Source organism: Natator depressus, chromosome 7, assembly GCF_965152275.1.
Source record: "Natator depressus isolate rNatDep1 chromosome 7, rNatDep2.hap1, whole genome shotgun sequence".
NCBI classification, from domain to species: domain Eukaryota; kingdom Metazoa; phylum Chordata; order Testudines; family Cheloniidae; genus Natator; species Natator depressus.
This window is the reverse complement of record NC_134240.1, coordinates 26062242-26080548: the sequence shown is the minus strand read 5'-3', so window position 1 is coordinate 26080548 and position 18307 is coordinate 26062242. Positions and strand designations below refer to the sequence as shown.

Here is an 18307-nt window from a genome sequence, read left to right as displayed (position 1 = left end):
AGCAGTCCAGTATCTGATGCCAATCCTGGTGTCTCAGTCACAAAGGGCATCTGTAAGCATGACAGAGAACATCATACTGAAGAGGGCTGGGACCAATACACAGTCCTGCTTGACTCCATTGGTGACTGGGAATGGTTCAGATAACTCATCTTCCACAACACGAGCGATCATGCCATCATGGAATTGCCGAACCATTGTGATGAATTTCTCCAGGCAACTGAATTCTGCCATGATCTTCCAAAGGCCTTCCTGACTGTATCAAATGCTTTTGTCAGGTCAATGAAATTCATATACAGGTTGCAGTCCTCTCCTTGGACCATTACCTTGTTGCGATGGAGAGTTTTGTGTGTCCCAATGACCCTCAGAACTATGCCAGCTGGAGAATCGTGCTCCTATTAGGGCCACCCTTCGCAAACTGAAGAGGTAAACTATAAGGCTCACACTTTTGGGTGGAGTTCTGGAAGAGGGGGAGTTTAAGGTATGGGGAGAATTTGAGGGATCAACACTAGTTCTAGGGGCTGGGCAGGGGATTGTATAGTTGTGGCTCTCAGGAGGGGGTGCCAGATAGATCTGAACCCCAAGAGTTTGCCCAGAGGCTCTAAGACAGCAGTAATGCCTGGACTCCACTCAGACTCTGTGGTCTTAAAACACCCAGGGATTCAGCAGTTGGATCCCCTCACAGCAGTCTGACAAGTGGCACACTAAACTGGAACTGTGATAGCTGGCAATCGTAAAATTATCAATAATGATGCAGAAAAAAGCAGAAATGTTCAACAAAAATTTATGTTCTGTATTTAAAAGAAGCTGGATGATGTATTCATATCACTAAATGATGATCAAATACTTTCTATTCCAACAGTAACTAAGGAAGATAACCAGAATCTACTAAAAATAAAAAAAAAAAGTGACCTGGATGATTTGCATGCAACAGTTTTAAAAGTTGTGCAAGGAGCTTTTTGGTGCATGTATGTTTATCTTTAATAAATCTTGGAAAAGTGAGAAAGGTCCAAAGAACTAAAATAAAGCCAATATTGTGGCAATACTTAAAAAGGGTAAACAGAACAACATGGATAATTATAGGCCAGTTAGCTTGACATCAGTTCCAGACAAAACAACATAATGGCTGATATGAGACTTAAAAAATAAATGGTTAATGATCTAATCAATGCCAATCAATGTGTCTCCCGGGAAAACAGGTTTTGTTGGATTAATTCACAATCATTTTTTGTCAAGACTAAGTTTGGTAGATAAAGGTAACTGTTGATGTAATACTTTTAGAATTCTGTCAAGCACTTGACTTAGTACTGCCTGACATTCTGATTAAAAGTTCAGCACTATGCAAAAATCCATAGGGCACACATCAAATAGATTAAAAACTGGCTAACTGATTGATCCAAAAGACAATTGTTAATGGAGAATCATCAAAAAGTGTGGGGTTTTTTTGCTTAGAGTCTATGCGGATCAGTTCTTGGTTCAATACCATTTCAATATTTTTATAAATTTTCTGTAAAAAAAAGAAATCATTGCTTATAAAGATTGTAGATGTCACCAAGATTTGTGGAAAGGTAAATAGGAATAAGGCAAGGTCACTAAACAGAAAGCCATCAGGATCACTTGGAAAGCTGGGCACAATTAAACATTTATTTCAATACATCCAAGGACAATTGGAGTTAGGCGGCTAAGTGCTTTTGAAAATCCCCCTAGACACCTATCTGTATCTTTAGGTGCCTAAATGCCTTTAAAAATGTGGCTGGTAAGCCATATTTACAGGATGAGGGCAGCCTGTAGCCTGGAAAAGCAAGGACTCTGATAAAGTTACAACAGGTAATGAATTGAACATGAGCTCCCACTGTGATGCTGTGGCAAAAGGGGCTAGCACCAATTACTTGCAGTATCCAAATCAAACAGACCAGAGTACTGTTTTCATCCCAGGGCAATTCTTCTTTTTTTGTGTACAATTCACCAGAACCCAGCATCCTGTTATTTGCACAGTTCACATCACATTAACCTTATCTCCCTGATCTGGTCTTGCAGTGATTTTTTGTTCTCATGTCTGGTACACCATTAATTCACTTTCCACCCAGTACAAATAGATTTCCAATCAAAGACAGTTAAGCTCCAAACATGAGACAAACATTATTGGCGCTGTAACATTCCACACGTATGATGATTCTGATGGACTTCTCTAATTTGAACTGCAGTGTTGCAGTCTTCCAACTTGACAGTCTACAAAAATAAACAGACAAAACCGAAAAACAAAGGACAAAGCCCATAATTCAAAGCTTTTAGAACTTCTGATCTACTACGTTTTAGAACTTTGTATTATTCATGTTGGACCAGATCTTCAGCTGGTGTAAAACGGCATACTGATATACGTAAGCTGAGAATCGGGTCTATTTTACATGGGAGAAAGACTTAAGTCTTCCGATTCCCAGTTCCCTAGTTAACTCACTTCACCACATTGCCTCCCAGGCAAGTCACTTTAAATTCTTTGAGCATTAGTGTTAAAATTTCTAAAATGGTTTAATGATATTTAAGATAAGCAAAATCCAAAAATAGACACAAGGAAAAGTTATATGCAGCCATATATCATTAGCTAAATATTATTAGCCATTTTACAGATGACAAAACAAGGGAGAAAGGATAAATAACTCATCTGGACTACTGGATTAGATGTGAATTTTGAAGCTGGGGCCCCAGTACTGACGCTAATTTGTTGTGTAATTTTGGCAAGTCAAAAAACATCTGACAGACTCGATTTCCCCATCTGTAAAATAGGGGTGATATTTACTAATTCCATATTTACAGGATGAGAGCAGCCTGTACCTGGAAAAGCAGTGCTATATGACAACATTAAACCCACCCATGCTGCATTTATACCTGCAGCGGTCTCCCTTAAACACTTGCCAATTTATTCACATGATTAAATAATACTACCTCATTATATGATTAAAATTCTCATTAGACACTAGAACATGATTTAACTTTGCACAAGGGCCCAAACATATTTACTTACAATAGATAACGCTAATTCCATCTCCAGTCACAGGATTTTAATTGCACCTGTAGACTCCAGAAAACCCTCATAACAGAGGGCAGCATTTAATAGTATTCAGACTAGTGTCTAAGACAGGGGTGGCCAACCTGAGCCTAAGAAGGAGCCAGAATTTACCAATGTACATTGCCAAAGAGCCACAGTAATATGTCAGCAGCCCCCCATCAACCCCCGGCCCCACTCTCAGATCAGGCAGCCCCACCAATCAGCACCTCCCACTCTTTCCCCACACCTCCCGATGACTTCTTTTGTGGCATGCAGGAGGCTCTGAGGAGGAGGAGCGAGGGCAAAGCAAGCTCAGGAGAGGGGGCGGAAAGGGATGGAGTGGGGGCAGGGCCTGTGGCAGAGCCAGTGAGCACCCCCCGGCACACTGGGAAGTTCGGGGCTGGAGCTCCAGCCCCGGAGTCGGTGACTATACAAGGAATTGCTTATTAACTTTTGAAGAGCTGCATGTGACTCCGGAGCCACAGGTTGGCCACCCCTGGTGAAAAAGCAGGTCCCACTTACCACTGAGAAGGCTCCATACTAATTCAAGTTTATTTAAATATTTACCAGTTGTTCCACATAAAATAAAGCATGTGCTGAACTTTAAAGCACAAGAATAGTCCCACTGAGTCCAAATACCTGAGTTCAATAGCGCTACTCATGTATTTAAAGTTTATGGGTGAAATTCTGGTCCTACTGAAGTCAATGGGGATTTTTAGGTATTTAGGTATTGTCCAGCCATGCTAGAGGAGGGACAGAAAAAATGGGCATGGTTTAATTAAGCCACAACTTTATACCCAATTGTCAGAGAGTACTCAGCAGATAAAATTGTGCAGTGCAGGTAATTCCATAATCATTTATATTACCCGGAGCACTGCTGTCAGCCCTCCCCCTTCCTACACTGGTCCCAGCCCATTAGCTGCTGGGATCTTGGCACCCACCCCCTCAAATGAGGGCTAATCAGGGCTATAAAGAAGGGGGGGGTTAACTCCCTGCCATACCAATCGTAGGAGCCCTGAACCCCCCATTTTCACTCCTATAAAGAACACCTCCTTTAAATACTTTCCAGATCCATTTTATCTAATCACTGTATCTATTCCCTACAGAGTACCTGCACTGGATATCTGCCCCAAGCTTACATAATCAACTGCGACATCATAGCCTAACCCCCGTTTTGTTTTTTGCCCCACCAAGCCCCCAAACTCCTGTGGGAAAGGTCAAAACCTCACCTTGCCTTGGTCAATCTGGCAGTGAGGGAAAAATTCCTTCCCAGCTCCCAACCCCAGCCAGACCCCACCTCCGCCCTGCCAGAAAGGAGCAACTAGCTTAATGCCCACAGCGGATCATGACGAAACCTACTCAGACTGGTCCAGGTGAAAACAAAACCAGGTTATGTACTACACTGACTTGGGTAGTCCCTGCCCCTCTTCTGGTCACCTGACCATCCCCACACTGACCTGGCATGGTGCTGCATGTGTCTCAGCTCTGTACCAGGTAACTTTCTAGTTCTCTAATCCTTAAAGGTCGAACACACCTTCTCCAACAACCCACCACTTAATGTGGGATGAAGTCATTTGCAAGTTAAAGGCATAAAACTCCAAATAAAAATAAAGAGGAGATTATTTTAAGGGTAATTCTGTAATTTTACATAAACTTTCTATCATTTCTTTCTTTGGTGCTCCACCACTTCAAAAAAGCATCTTTTTATTCTGGACACACTTCACCCCCTCATTGAAAGAGCACCATATAACACTGCTACATGCTAAACATTACCTTCTCTGACAGAGCTTCTTCTAATGTTGCTAGAGCTGTGTCCGTGTTACTGGAATCCGTCTGCAACGATTTCACTCTGTCTTTTAAATTGGTTAGCTGTTTATCTTTGTCCCTAAGTTGCTCCTGTAGATTTTCAATCTAAAAATAAAAATAGATCACAATATTAATCAATATTTTCTTATCATTCAAGCAGAGAGTTGGGCCATAATAATCTGCATTACTAAAACAGCTACATGTATATGCACTGTGCTGTATCCCTCAGGATACTGCAGATCTTCTATACCGCACATGATGAACAACAGAGAAACTTCTTCTTTTGCTCAATTCTTTCAATATTCATGGCTACATATTAGAAAGTTTTGGGGCAGAAGGGGTGGATTTGGAGGGTGTTGCGGAAGAAGAAGGGAAGCCGCAAAACCTATGGATAAGCGTCTTAACTTCTGAATGTTTATTTGAACCAAACTCTTGGAGGTACACCCAGCGTTCGTTAGCCTTTTGAAGGTGCAACCAGCAGTACTGAATATGTAAACTGCAGCTGGTCGGGGTAGCTCTAATTTATATGTCTAGATTTTTTTTAATGATACATATTTTGACACGATTCTCTCATTTTTCTGAGTGCTCCATTGTATAACCTGAGCATGGCCCAAAAGGCATAATTCACAGACAACTAGTGGGGCTTGGTCCATCTTAAATTTTTTGTAGAATGCACAATCTGGGCAGCCAGTCTCCACCAGCACTTTTGCTCTTAGCCACGGTTTTGCTAGCATGAATGTATAAACATTAAAAGTTGGACCAACTTTTACTTCTCAAAGGCAAATATATAGTAACACGGCAGGAATGATCAACTATGATATAAAATAGGGAAAATCTGTTGAGGTATCAGTTTATAATATATGTCAGAATATCCCTATTTCCACACAGTTAGAACCAAACATATCCTCCTTGTGCACTGAAAGCTCCTACTGACTTCAATGTGAATCATGCTCACACAGATTTCGGGACTGCAGCTGAAAAAATGTGCCAAATCTGTTGAGCAAAGTCTGTACCATAAAATATTTTTGTGGGTAACTGATTTAAAGTAACTGCATGTAAAGCAGGCTCTTAATAGGAAGAACTTGTGATATGGATCAAGTTGAACAAGTATGAAACAGCATATTTGGCAAATAAACCATGTACTGGCAGCAAACCAGGCACTTTTATCCATTATCTATAGCCTGAGAACAAACAAGCTAAACTGCAGATTATAACTCTTGCACATGATTGGTAGCCTGGATCTTCTCCTGGGGACTACATTAGTTACCATTGACTATATGCTTTTATTTCTCTTACTTCATATCATGCACCTCTTATCTAAAAAAACCCAGCATATGCAAAATATTCCTTTTTTACAAACTTAAAATGTCAAGGAGGAAAAATAATACAACTTAAAAATACATACATTTAAAATATTTCTTTTGCATTACATACTTGTAAGGAACTTTTTTTTATTATTATTAAAGAATCATGTACAAATTATACCTCAAGAAAAACAAAAACCCCAAAGAACATGCTAGAACCCACGCAGGATATGATCAAACAATTACAACCCATACTTGATGAGGATCACATCATGGAAGATTTCGTTCCTGAACCCTCTCCCCCTTCTGGCCTTCAAACAACCCCCCCACAATCTGGGCAAGATCATCAGCAGAAGCAAGCTCCCCACAGGATTAGGACACACCAACTCAAAGCAGCACCAGACCCTACCAGAACAACAGGTACAAAACATACAGATATACCTCCCCTGCTACAATGATAAATACCCCCCCAACACACCTTTCAAGATGCATGGGTCCAACACATGCCTATCACAACATGGTGTGTACCTCATCCAGTGCATCAAATGCCCCTACAACTGCCATGTGGGTGAAACCAGACAATCATTACACTCTCAGATGAACTCACACAGAAAAATGATAAAAGACAAAAAACACCCTATCACTCACAGGTGAACACTCTTCACAAAGTGATCACTCTGTATCTGAATGCTCAGTCCTCGTCCTCAAAGGAAACGTGCACAACACCTTCAAAAGACAAGCCTGGGAACTTAAATTCATAACTCCGCTGGACACTAAAAACCATGGACTTCTCAGAGACACTGGTTTTATACTACCTCAACCCACCTTCTCTCTCATATTATGTGACCAACAGTGGCTCATAGCCTGGCTGCAACAACACTGCAAACAACATAAAATTTCTTAAGAGTAAGAAGGCAAACATGAGCAAAGCTTAAAAATATACAAGAGGGAAAACAGACCAAATCAGAGCTGATAATATGGCTATAACTACAACGTATATAAAGTATGACAGGGTCAGGACAGATGGCTACAAAAGAGTGGTCGAAAGTAGATACATTAGTTCCAGGTTAAGCAGGTCCCTTTTCCCTGGGTAAAACAACAGGGACTATTCCAGAACACTCAGGAACTTTCTAGAACTAATTAAGGCAGGCTAATTAGGACACCTGTAGCCAATTGGGAAGCTGCTCGAATTAATTAAGGCTAATCAGGATACCTGGTTTTAAAAGGCTCTCACTCCAGTTAGTGAGGTGTGCGTAAGGAGCTGGGAGCAAGAGGACATGCTGCTAGAGGATTGAGGAGTACAAGTGTTAACGGACATCAGGAGAAAGGTCCTGTGGTGAGGAAAAAGAAGGTGTTGGGGGGAGGCCATGGAGAAGTAGCCCAGGGAATTGTAGCTGTTGCACAGCTGTTTCAGGAGGCCCTCTACACAGCTGCAGCCCACAGGGCCATGGGCTGGAACCCGGGGTAGAGAGCAGGCCTGGGTTCCCCCCAAACCTCCCAACTCCTGATCCAACACAGGATCTTCCACCAGAGGGGAAGGTCTCTAGGCTGTTCCCCAACCCACATGGTGGATCAGCAGAAACTGTGGGGATTGTTCTTACTCTTTTTTTTCCCCATGCTGGCCAGTGATGAGGTTATCTGAGTGAACGGCAGATTTGAGCCACGAAAGTGGCCAAACTAAGGGCTACTGTGAATCTCCGAGGCAAGCAAAATCTGCCAATAAGCGCAGGACCCACCAAGGTAGAGAAGGAACTTTTTCACAAAAGCCATATTTATGTAAGCTTACAACTTTCAATATTCTCAAATCAAAAGAAAACAGTCTAGAAAATCAGTGCCACTTCCATCACTTGATCTTCCCCCTATACTCCTTATGTTGTTCCTCCCTCATTATGGTACTTCATTTTGATTTATCTTATTGAATGCTTTAGGGGTGTTAGAATCAGAATCCAGGGTTCTATTCCCAGCTCTGCAAATGACCATCTCTAAGACCTTAGCAAATTGCTTAAGCTGTCTACTATGTAAATGGGTATAAAAAGAGTATAACCTTATCTTTCTGAAGCTTTCCAAGTGATATGAAATCTTCAAAAAAGCATGCCTTTGGATAAGTGTGATATAAATGCCACCCCAAATGGTCAGAAAATGTCATCACAGAGTAAGACAACTTTCATTAATCATTCTTGAAGCTGATTTTCTTCTATTACATGGAGTTTAGTTAAATTTTTTAAAATGTTGATTTATTACCTAAGGGTGCTCAATTCCAATGGACAATGTACAGTAAGAACCTATTCCATATGAATACCTATATACACACACAAATGCAGAACTATCATAGCAGTTTTAGTTTTCTGGCTGTTGTCCACTTCATATCTTCAGAGGTGGATTAGAATAAAGAGAATGATATACCCACATGTGTCAAAAATAGATCAATGGAGCTACCATACGCAGTGTTCCCGTTTGCGCAACTGATCCTGCAACAACAGAACCTTTGGTCAGGTTGATCTACTGTCATGTTATTTCTGTTGACAGTAGTCCCTCAAGTACAGATCCACAGGTGAAAATAAACACATTTTATGGCAAAAATCACTTAAATTAAGAACGTTACTCCTGGCCATTATTCAGCTAAGCAGCAGCCCTCGGATAGCATCAAATATTATATTCACTAAAGCTTAATAAAGAAACTGTCAAGGATGTTATCCTCTTCCTCTCCCGGATGAAGCACAGAACTATTTGGCTGGTGGAGAGTTAAACATTCAGTAGTGTTAAAGGCTCAACAACTATGTTTTTATACTCAGAGATACTGTAGCTTGGGCTTACAAGATATATGAAGACAGATTCACTGATTGAATCACTTTGATTTTCCTCTACTTAAAAATAAACATTTTAGCTACTATGCTCACTTTCACACAAACGTGTCTCCAAGAATTTTATCATATATATTTTTAGGCAGTTTTATAAAACCCTTATTCTTCCTTAATATATTATAGATGTGAATGGCCAAGCAACTGCCACAGACTTCCTGTCATTGACTTACTACTGTGCATATATAAAACCTGAAGTTGGAAGATTATTTCATAGCTGTTGAAAATCTTTACAACCAAAGCCTTATATGGTAGAAGCCAACTACATAATGCTGAATAAATAGACATCTTTAGCATTGTAGTTGGTTTATATGAGTCTTCTAAGAGTCCCATTTGAATATTGATGCAGAATAAAAATAGACCACTCTTTTCAATAGTGTTTTGTTCCTGCCTTTTATGGCTGATGTAGGTTATATAAAATCCCATAATATATTAATGCATAGTAATAGTAAAGGAAGATAAATAATGGGAAAACTGCATTGGGAGGTTGTCAATTTATAATAGAACAAATCAGTCATAGAAAGCTGTCATGACATTTTATAAAACAAATTCTGAGATGCTTAAACAAACATTGGTTTGAAGCAATAATGTATTGATTAAATTATCTATATTCTGTCATTTTTAATAGGAAGCAGTTTTTTAAACTTCCCGTATGACAATATTTACAGAGGTCCTGGCAACCTGGCAAAAAAAAAAAAACCCGCTGAATATGATGGAAACTGCAACCTTAACGGTTCAGTGGGGCCTTTATTGAGGAAATGCTTTTCTCAAATCACTGCACATCAACCTCATGGGTGATCAACATGTTCCACATTAATCACAAAGGTTCAGTGTACAGATTAATCCAGCTGCTCCAATGTTATCTCTCATTAGTTTAACATTAATCTGGAAAAACTGTATAAATAATGTGTTCAAAATCCAATTGCAGTGAAAGCCATTAAATGGATCAGTGCTCCAGTCTTTATACGAAAAATATTACCTCTGCAGAGCTTGACATGTGACCTCATACAGGCAAAAACTCCCATTCATTTCACTAAGTCTTCCTACTTAAGGTCTTCAGATTAAAGCTCCAATTCAGGAAAGCATCCCTCGTCAGGACAGCAGTTAAGAACATGTTTAAAATTAAGCAAGCACTTAATCACTGTTTTGAATCAGGGCCTGAATCTTTACTTTGATAGACTCCAGCAGAGCACACATTAGACCAGATGCTGCATGTGCTGAAATCAATAGAAAATTTGCCATTGACTTCATATAATAATGCAATACTTTGCACATGCAAAGCAACTTTCATCCAAAAGAGCTCAAAGACTTCAGCTGAACCAGAATCAGACCCACTACTACTGTTATAGCTGAACTAGATTATTTAGAGGATACTAGAGTATTTATTACAAACCTAAAGCCAAATTCTCTGCTCATTTAACCCCACTGAATTCAGCAGAGTTATGCCAGCAGAAATTTGGCCCCTAATAAGCAAGAATGTATAACCACTGCAAAACGGGGATGCACATTGGCATGAAAAAACATCTGAGATAAACTGTTTACCTTAAAATGTGTGAGGTCAATTGAAGATATTTTTGACAACTTATAATTAGCAGTTAGGGCTTGCGTGTAATACACACACACACACACACACACACACACACACACACACAGAAAGAGAGCGCGAGTCTGTGCGCACATGCTAGTGGTAATTTCTTTATCGAAATGTGTTGCAATCTGAAGAGTGGCTAGGTCGATATGTCAGATAGTACTATGCCAATACTGTATCCTAATTTAAACATTTTACAGTACAGTGATGTGAGTATGACATTATTGCTAGGGGTAAGAAATCCCTACTTGCTCTGTGACACAGTAAAATACTAGCTTTAAAAAAAAGACACACCAAGTATACTCCATACATTTTCATCATTGCTATCAGCGATATTGGTGACACTATTTTAATTTTGACATTTAAATATATAAATATGCATCATAGCAACTGGACAAATTCTGTCCATGTCTGGAATTTGGCTCTGTATAAAGAGTTAAAGCTCAAGAGACACTACATGCTCCATCTCTCTGAGTATTACTGGATATCTGTCTTCCTCGAGGAAACAGAAAGGGGGTGGGGGTGGACAAGACGCTGGGAAGATATTATGTAGATCTCTATTTCATACATAGTAATATTTTTGTTCATGCATATATTTTTGTTCAGACATAGATATAGGAGATAAAAGTTCCTAACTCATTAACACCTATTTTATGGCATTTGTAACAGTCACATCCAAAATTACACTAACTGGTACTTCGAGATTTGCACACCATGTTTCTTTACTTTCATCCAAGTATTAATGATTCTGACAACTACTTCATGACCCCCTGTGGAATATTTAAGCCATTGCATGCTTCAGCTTCATCAAAATATATTTTCAAATAGAGGGGGGAAATACCAGGAGAGTGTTTCCAAAAACATGTAATCAATATTCGAAGTTGGGATCTGCTCTTCTATTATTATCAGCTTGACCTACCCATGAAGGCACCCCAAATTAAAGTACTAATTTCCTATGTGCAGTGCTTATCTGAATTCCAAAGTATTTTATACGATTTCCTTCCCCTTCAAACTAATTTTAAAATATGATCCAAGCCTTAACCAAGAAAACATGTTGTAAAATATTACAGCATTTAACAAAATTCTTCCCTCAGAGGTAAAGAGAACAGGCAGCAAATTAAAAACATCCACACTGAATTACAACGGTTTTAATGACAGTTTTCAGAGTAGCAGCCGTGTTAGTCTGTATCCTCAAAAAGAAAAGGAGTACTTGTGGCACCTTAGAGACTAACAAATTTATTTGAGCATAAGCTTTCATGAGCTACAGCTCACTTCATCGGATGCATTCCTGTTTTAATGTAGATCATTCAATTCATGGCCCACAGATAAAGCAATACACCAATAGCCTCTTTAGTCTCCTACTTACACTGGTACTGGTACAAATCTGGAGTAGCTCCAAGAAGTTATTTAAATTATACTGGTGTAAAGTGAAAGGAAAGTCTTTTTTTAAAAAAAGAGAGGTTGGACAGGAGCTTAATAATGATCTTCTAGCATAGCATGGTTAGCTAAACTTGGACCGATCTCTCAATAGGGGTAGGGAGCACAATGGGATTTTGTATTCTTAAACACTAAAATCTTGTAACACATCAAATTAACTAGCTCTTCGTGGCCTTTTTAAACCGAGAATGATATAGTTTGACAGGTTATTGGTCTCTCTCTAACATACATGTGGGTATGTGCATGCATATATTTACACACACAGATACATATACACACACATACATACACACACCCCTACTATCTGAGAAGATAGATGAGACAGAAGCAGCCAGTTTAGCCCATTAGAGATGTTAATTTTATTTCTCACATGCATGCCTCTGGCAAGGTGGGACATGCATTACCATCAGGTTGTCAACACGTAATCCCCATCTACCTTTGCTGCCCTGACATTGCGCCACTATCTTTAAAAAAAATAAATTCATCTAATCTTTCAGTATTTTAATAAATGTGTATATTCTCATCATTTAAATTTGACACTACTGATACATTTTTTTAAAAAGCATTACACTTTCTGATAATAGTCTGGTCTATTAGGCATCCTGTCCATAAACTGCAAGTGCTAATCCTGTCACTTTTTGGGGACTGTCTCAGGAACACTCCTTGAATACTCAACAGATTAAATTAAATCTCACCTGCTGACATTATTTGTAATTCTACAGAAAGCTACATTCTCAAAAAAAATTTCATTATCCAAGTTAAAGCTAAGATACTGTACTCTGTAATTTGCAAGAAAATAATATAATCAAAGACAATTTACAAAATAGTGCCTTTAACAATCTATAATAAGGTGTAACAGAATTTTTCAGAGAAATTTTCCTATGGCCTTTTTATGAAACCTTAAACATTTGCTAATACAATTAATTTAGCTCAACATATTTTCTACTCTGCTTTGGATTTATATGGGTTTTAAATGACTTAAACAACAAATATTTTGTAATACTGGCTCTTTGAGTCCTAAAACTAATTTTGTTTGACTCCTCTTAGTTTCTCTAGACCTAAATCATTTTCTGAAATTCGTATCACATTACAGAAGGAATCAACATATTCCAGTAAAGTGATTCAAAAAAGATAAGATTAGTTTCATTTACATCGAAAAGGAAAACCCAGGAAAAACAGAATTTGTGATTATAAATTTTTTTCATTCTTTATTTAGTAAAAAAAACTTATGTATTTAAAGAAACCAAATTCCAAACAATATTTTGAAAATTATTATAACATTCTAAAGAAAAAGTTAACAGAATCTGAGAAAGATTTAATAGAAAAAACATTTATGCAATGGAAAAGACAGAATTTCAAGCTCCCCTTTTCCCTCCCCAGATATGTTTTTTTCTTCAGAAACGGTTTTGAACCCTAGCATCCATTCTCACATGTTAATCCCCTCCCAAAGACACACAAACATAATGAATGATACAAAAATGAACTACTTAACTGAAAAAAGACAATATTAAGGGTAGCTCAAATGCAAATAACCCACCGGTTATTTAAACACAATTTACTTTATATTGGTTAGTATGACTCATGGTAAATGTTCTGACTCGCACTGCAAATGGTCCATTTCAGACACATCTCAACATACTTCAGAATCTGGTATCACTAAAGAAATAACTCTGGAAGGGACCTAATACAATAGAAAAATAAAAAATATAGAGAGTTGTACAAAGGACTGTGCACTTTACTAAATTTTTAAACCGCTGTGATAATACATTCTTAGTTAAAATCAGTTAGAACAAAACCAATTTTTTTTAAAGATGCAGATTAAACTTTTTTGCCTACTGTAACATACTCGGGGGGAAAAAAATACCGCTACATGATAGGCAGATAGCACAGGGAATAGTTTTTGGAAAGAAGCATTGATTTGTAGCCAGAAACATTTCACAGAGTGAAGTGTGGTCATCAAGTGTCAAGGCAGATGAAAAGTAATTTTTAATATTACTTTAACAGACTTTACGGTAACTACGTAAGGTCCTGATCCAGTAAGAATATACACAATCTGCCTCCACAGCCCTACATCAGCTTCCATGGCATGGAAGCTGCACTCTTATTTTATTTAATCAGGGTTTTGAGTAACAAAATGTTTTCACTGTGCACTTCTTTTGCTTCGATAGTTTGACATTTCAGAACACTGTAATGATCAAGCCAGAGAATAGTCCTTGTAAGTGCTTACAGATTCAGCACATGAACAGTGAACTTTTGTTCTTCTTTGAGGGGAAAAAATTTATACAACCTACACTTGTATAAATTCAAAAAAATCAAAATATATGGTTATAAGACATTTAGATATAAAAATTACAATAAATATGAATTAGAAAAATGTTAAAATACACAGCATTTCTTGGAAAAATGCAAGATTTTGTTTATGAAGTAGAGTTAAAGGAGGAGGATTTGCTGCTTCCAATTACATATATGATGGTAATTTATTTGTTATTACTATTCTCTTGTCTTTATCAGGGTAGTGAGGAAATGGTCTATAAATCTTTTCAAAGTATGTTAGATTTTCTTCATTTTTGTATGTCGTTTCAATACTTATCACACTTCTGAATCATTCATCTAGAGAGGAAAGATTCTAGTCTTTCAAATGCCTGCATATTATCCACTTTGCTACCAGAAGAGAGTTTTTCCCATTTCTACATATTTCTATGGAGCTGACATCCCCTAACAAAAATAGCACAGGGGACAATGAGATATTTTCACCTTATATTTCCTCTTATATTTTGCATTGCAAGCTCTCTCCCCAAAATATCAGGGTATTAGGACATTCCCAAATCACATGAAAGTATCATTTCTAAAATGCCAACATACATGTGAATTACTAAAACCAAATCAGTTCAGTTTATTGGTGTTCACTGTAACATATTAAAATACTTTGGCCTTGATCATCCCATCAAACCCATGTCGGCAAGAGTTATCCACATAAAGGAGTGGCCACTCTGCACTGTTTCACTATCTCCAACTTCCTTTGGTACTACAGTTCCTTCAGGTTGAGTCCTACAGCAATAGTTAGCAAGGAGCCCAGAACTAGTTAATGCTGCTTCAAGCACCACCCCCCAACCTCATGACAAGAGCTGCAGAGGAACAAACTATAGAATCATAGAATATCAGGGTTGGAAGGGACCTCAGGAGGTCATCTAGTCCAACCCCCTGCTCAAAGCAGGACCAATCCCCAACTAAATCATCCCCGCTAGGGCTTTGTCAAGCCTGACCTTAAAAACTTCTAAGGAAGGAGATTCCACCACCTCCCTAGGTAACGCATTCCAGTGTTTCACCACCCTCCTAGAGAAAAAGTGTTTAATATCCAACAGGTTTCAGAGTAACAGCCGTGTTAGTCTGTATTCGCAAAAAGAAAAGGAGTACTTGTGGCACCTTAGAGACTAACCAATTTATTTGAGCACAAGCTTTCGTGAGCTTCAGCTCACTTCTTCGGATGCATACTGTGGAAAATACAGAAAATCTGGATTTGTGCTGGAAATGGCCCACCTTGATTATTATACACATTGTAAGGAGAGTGATCACTTTACATAAGCTATTACCAGCAGGAGAGTGGGGTGGGGGGAGAGAAAACCTTTTGTAGTGACAAACACCCATTTTTTCATGATTTGTGTGTATAAAAACAAACATCTTCTGTATTTTCCACAATATGCATCCGATGAAGTGAGCTGTAGCTCACGAAAGCTTATGCTGATGTAAGCAGAGTCAGGATGAGCTCCACCCTGACATCTGGTGGTGAGGTGTGGCAAGTTGTGGAAAAGAACCTCAGGGGCTGATCTCATTTGCATAGGCACACCCACCTGGCCTAGAATGAGGCCATAACTGCCCAAATGATAACTTTGGCTGTTGTGGGATCCCCAGTGTCTCTGTTATTGGGGCAGAAAGAATAAATTGTTATTACCCTGACTATGGGAACTGTGCTTGGAACTGTACTTGGCCTTTTGTTATGATGGAGGGACTCACCATCAACTAAGTAGCACTCGCTAGGCAAGGGACATGGGTTCCAAAAATCGGTGAATTGAGAGAGGCTGGGGACAAGTATTAATACTTGGTGGCATGGGCCCCTTGGTGAGGGCCTTACATGCTAATTGCACTTCCTCCTCTCTCCACTATGGAATATCAGAGCTAATTTTGATTTCATTAGAAGTCTAGTTACAGGCTGCTGAGCTCACTTTGGGCTAATAGTGCACCAGCACTGAGGCTCCCCTACTACAAGCTGAATTCACCAAAGAGCTGAACTGACTAAGAGCTGAAATCACTGAGCATTGTGTTAAGTAGTGGGGGAGCCTGAAGATATATTGTGGAGCAGTTTGCGGGACAGCTGGAGTGCCTTGTGGACAGGCTGGTGGAGCAGTTCATGGGACGGCGGGAGCTGCTGGTGGGACGCGGAGCAGTTTGTGGACCGGCTGGTGGAGCAGTTCGTGGGACGGCGGGAGCTGCTTGTGGGCCGCGGAGCGGAGCTGAGCGAAGGAGTTCGTGGGGCGGCTGGCGGAGCGGAGCGAAGGCCTATGGAGCTGTGGGGCGGTCAGCTTCAGATCATGTAAGGTGCCTCTTACCCCCGTCCCATCTCCACCCAGGGTGGGAGGTAAAGCTCCGCAGATAAACTTTCGAACTCTGGGGCTACCCTGACCAGGGACAGAGACTTTTGGGTCATTGGACTTTTGGGACTTTGGGTGATTTGGGGTTGCTGGACTCAAGAACCAAAGGGAAAGGGGCATGCCCCAATTTGCTTGGGGTGGGGTTTTTTTTGTTGCTCATGGGTTGTGTTATGAATCCTGTTGGTGGTGTTTCCCCAACATAATGCCACATTGTTTCTCTCTGTTATTAAAAGGCTTTTTGCTACACTCAGACTATGTGCTTGCGAGAGAGGAAGTATTGCCTCGTGGAGGCGCCCAGCGGGGGTGGTATATATTTGTCCCAGGTCACTGGGTGGGGGCTCGAGCCAGTTTGCATTGTGTTATTGGAATGGATCCCCTAGATATTGAACCCGGCCCTTGTTGCTGCCAACTCTGACGGGCAGAAGGGTTACACTCAAATAAATTGGTTAGTCTCTAAGGTGCCACAAGTAGTCCTTTTCTTTTTGCTAATATCCAACCTAAACCTCCCCCACTGCAACTTGAGACCATTACTCCTCGTTCTGTCATCTGCTACCACTGAGAACAGTCTAGATCCATCCTCTTTGGAACCCCCTTTCAGGTAGTTGAAAGCAGCTATCAACTCCCCCCTCATTCTTCTCTTCCGCAGACTAAACAATCCCAGTTCCCTCAGCCTCTCCTCATAACTCATGTGTTCCAGTCCCCTAATCATTTTTGTTGCCCTCCGCTGGACTCTTTCCAATTTTTCCACATCCTTCTTGTAGTGTGGGGCCCAAAACTGGACACAGTACTCCAGATGAGGCCTCACCAATGTCTAATAGAGGGGGACAATCACGTCCCTCGATCTGCTGGCAATGCCCCTACTCATACATTCCAAAATGTCATTGGCCTTCTTGACAAGAAGGACACACTGTTGACTCATCTCCAGCTTCTCGTCCACTGTAACCCCTAGGTCCTTTTCTGCAGAACTGCTGCCTAGCCATTCGGTCCCTAGTCTGTAGCGGTGCATGGGATTCTTCCGTCCTAAGTGCAGGACTCTGCACTTGTCCTTGTTCAACCTCATCAGATTCCTTTTGGCCCAATCCTCTAATTTGTCTAGGTCCCTCTGTATCCTATCCCTACCCTCCAGCGTATCTACCGCTCCTCCCAGTTCAGTGTCCTCTGCAAACTTGCTGAAGGTGCAATCCACACCATCCTCCAGATCATTAATGAAGATATTGAACAAAACCGGCCCGAAGACCGACCCTTGGGGCACTCGACTTGATACCAGCTGCCAACTAGACATGGAGCCGTTGCTCACTACCCATTGAGCCCGATGATCTAGCCAGCTTTCTATCCACCTTATCGTCCATTCATCCAGCCCATACTTCTTTAACTTACTGGCAAGAATACTGTGGGAGACTGTGTCAAAAGCTTTGCTAAAGTCAAGGAACAACACGTCCACTGCTTTCCCCTCATCCACAGAGCCAGTTATCTCATCATAGAAGGCAATTAGAGGAATCACTTGCCCTTGGTGAATCCATGCTGACTGTTCCTGATCACTTTCCTCTCCTCTAAGTGCTTCAGAATTGATTCCTTGAGGACCTGCTCCATGATTTTTCCAGGAACTGAGGTGAGGCTGACAGGACCCT

The 18307-nt window shown here is 40.1% G+C and overlaps 1 protein-coding gene across 21 annotated transcripts in view; it reads right to left on the bottom strand.

The window, feature by feature from the left end:
• The window catches only part of ERC2 (ELKS/RAB6-interacting/CAST family member 2), an 829921-nt gene that overhangs the window by 458106 nt on the left and 353508 nt on the right, over positions 1–18307 (bottom strand). For all 21 annotated transcript variants that reach the window (XM_074957759.1, XM_074957756.1, XM_074957751.1 and 18 more), the window contains one exon: positions 4814–4951. In XM_074957759.1, coding sequence (XP_074813860.1) covers positions 4814–4951 — 138 coding nt within the window. The remainder of the gene's footprint in view (positions 1–4813; positions 4952–18307) is intronic.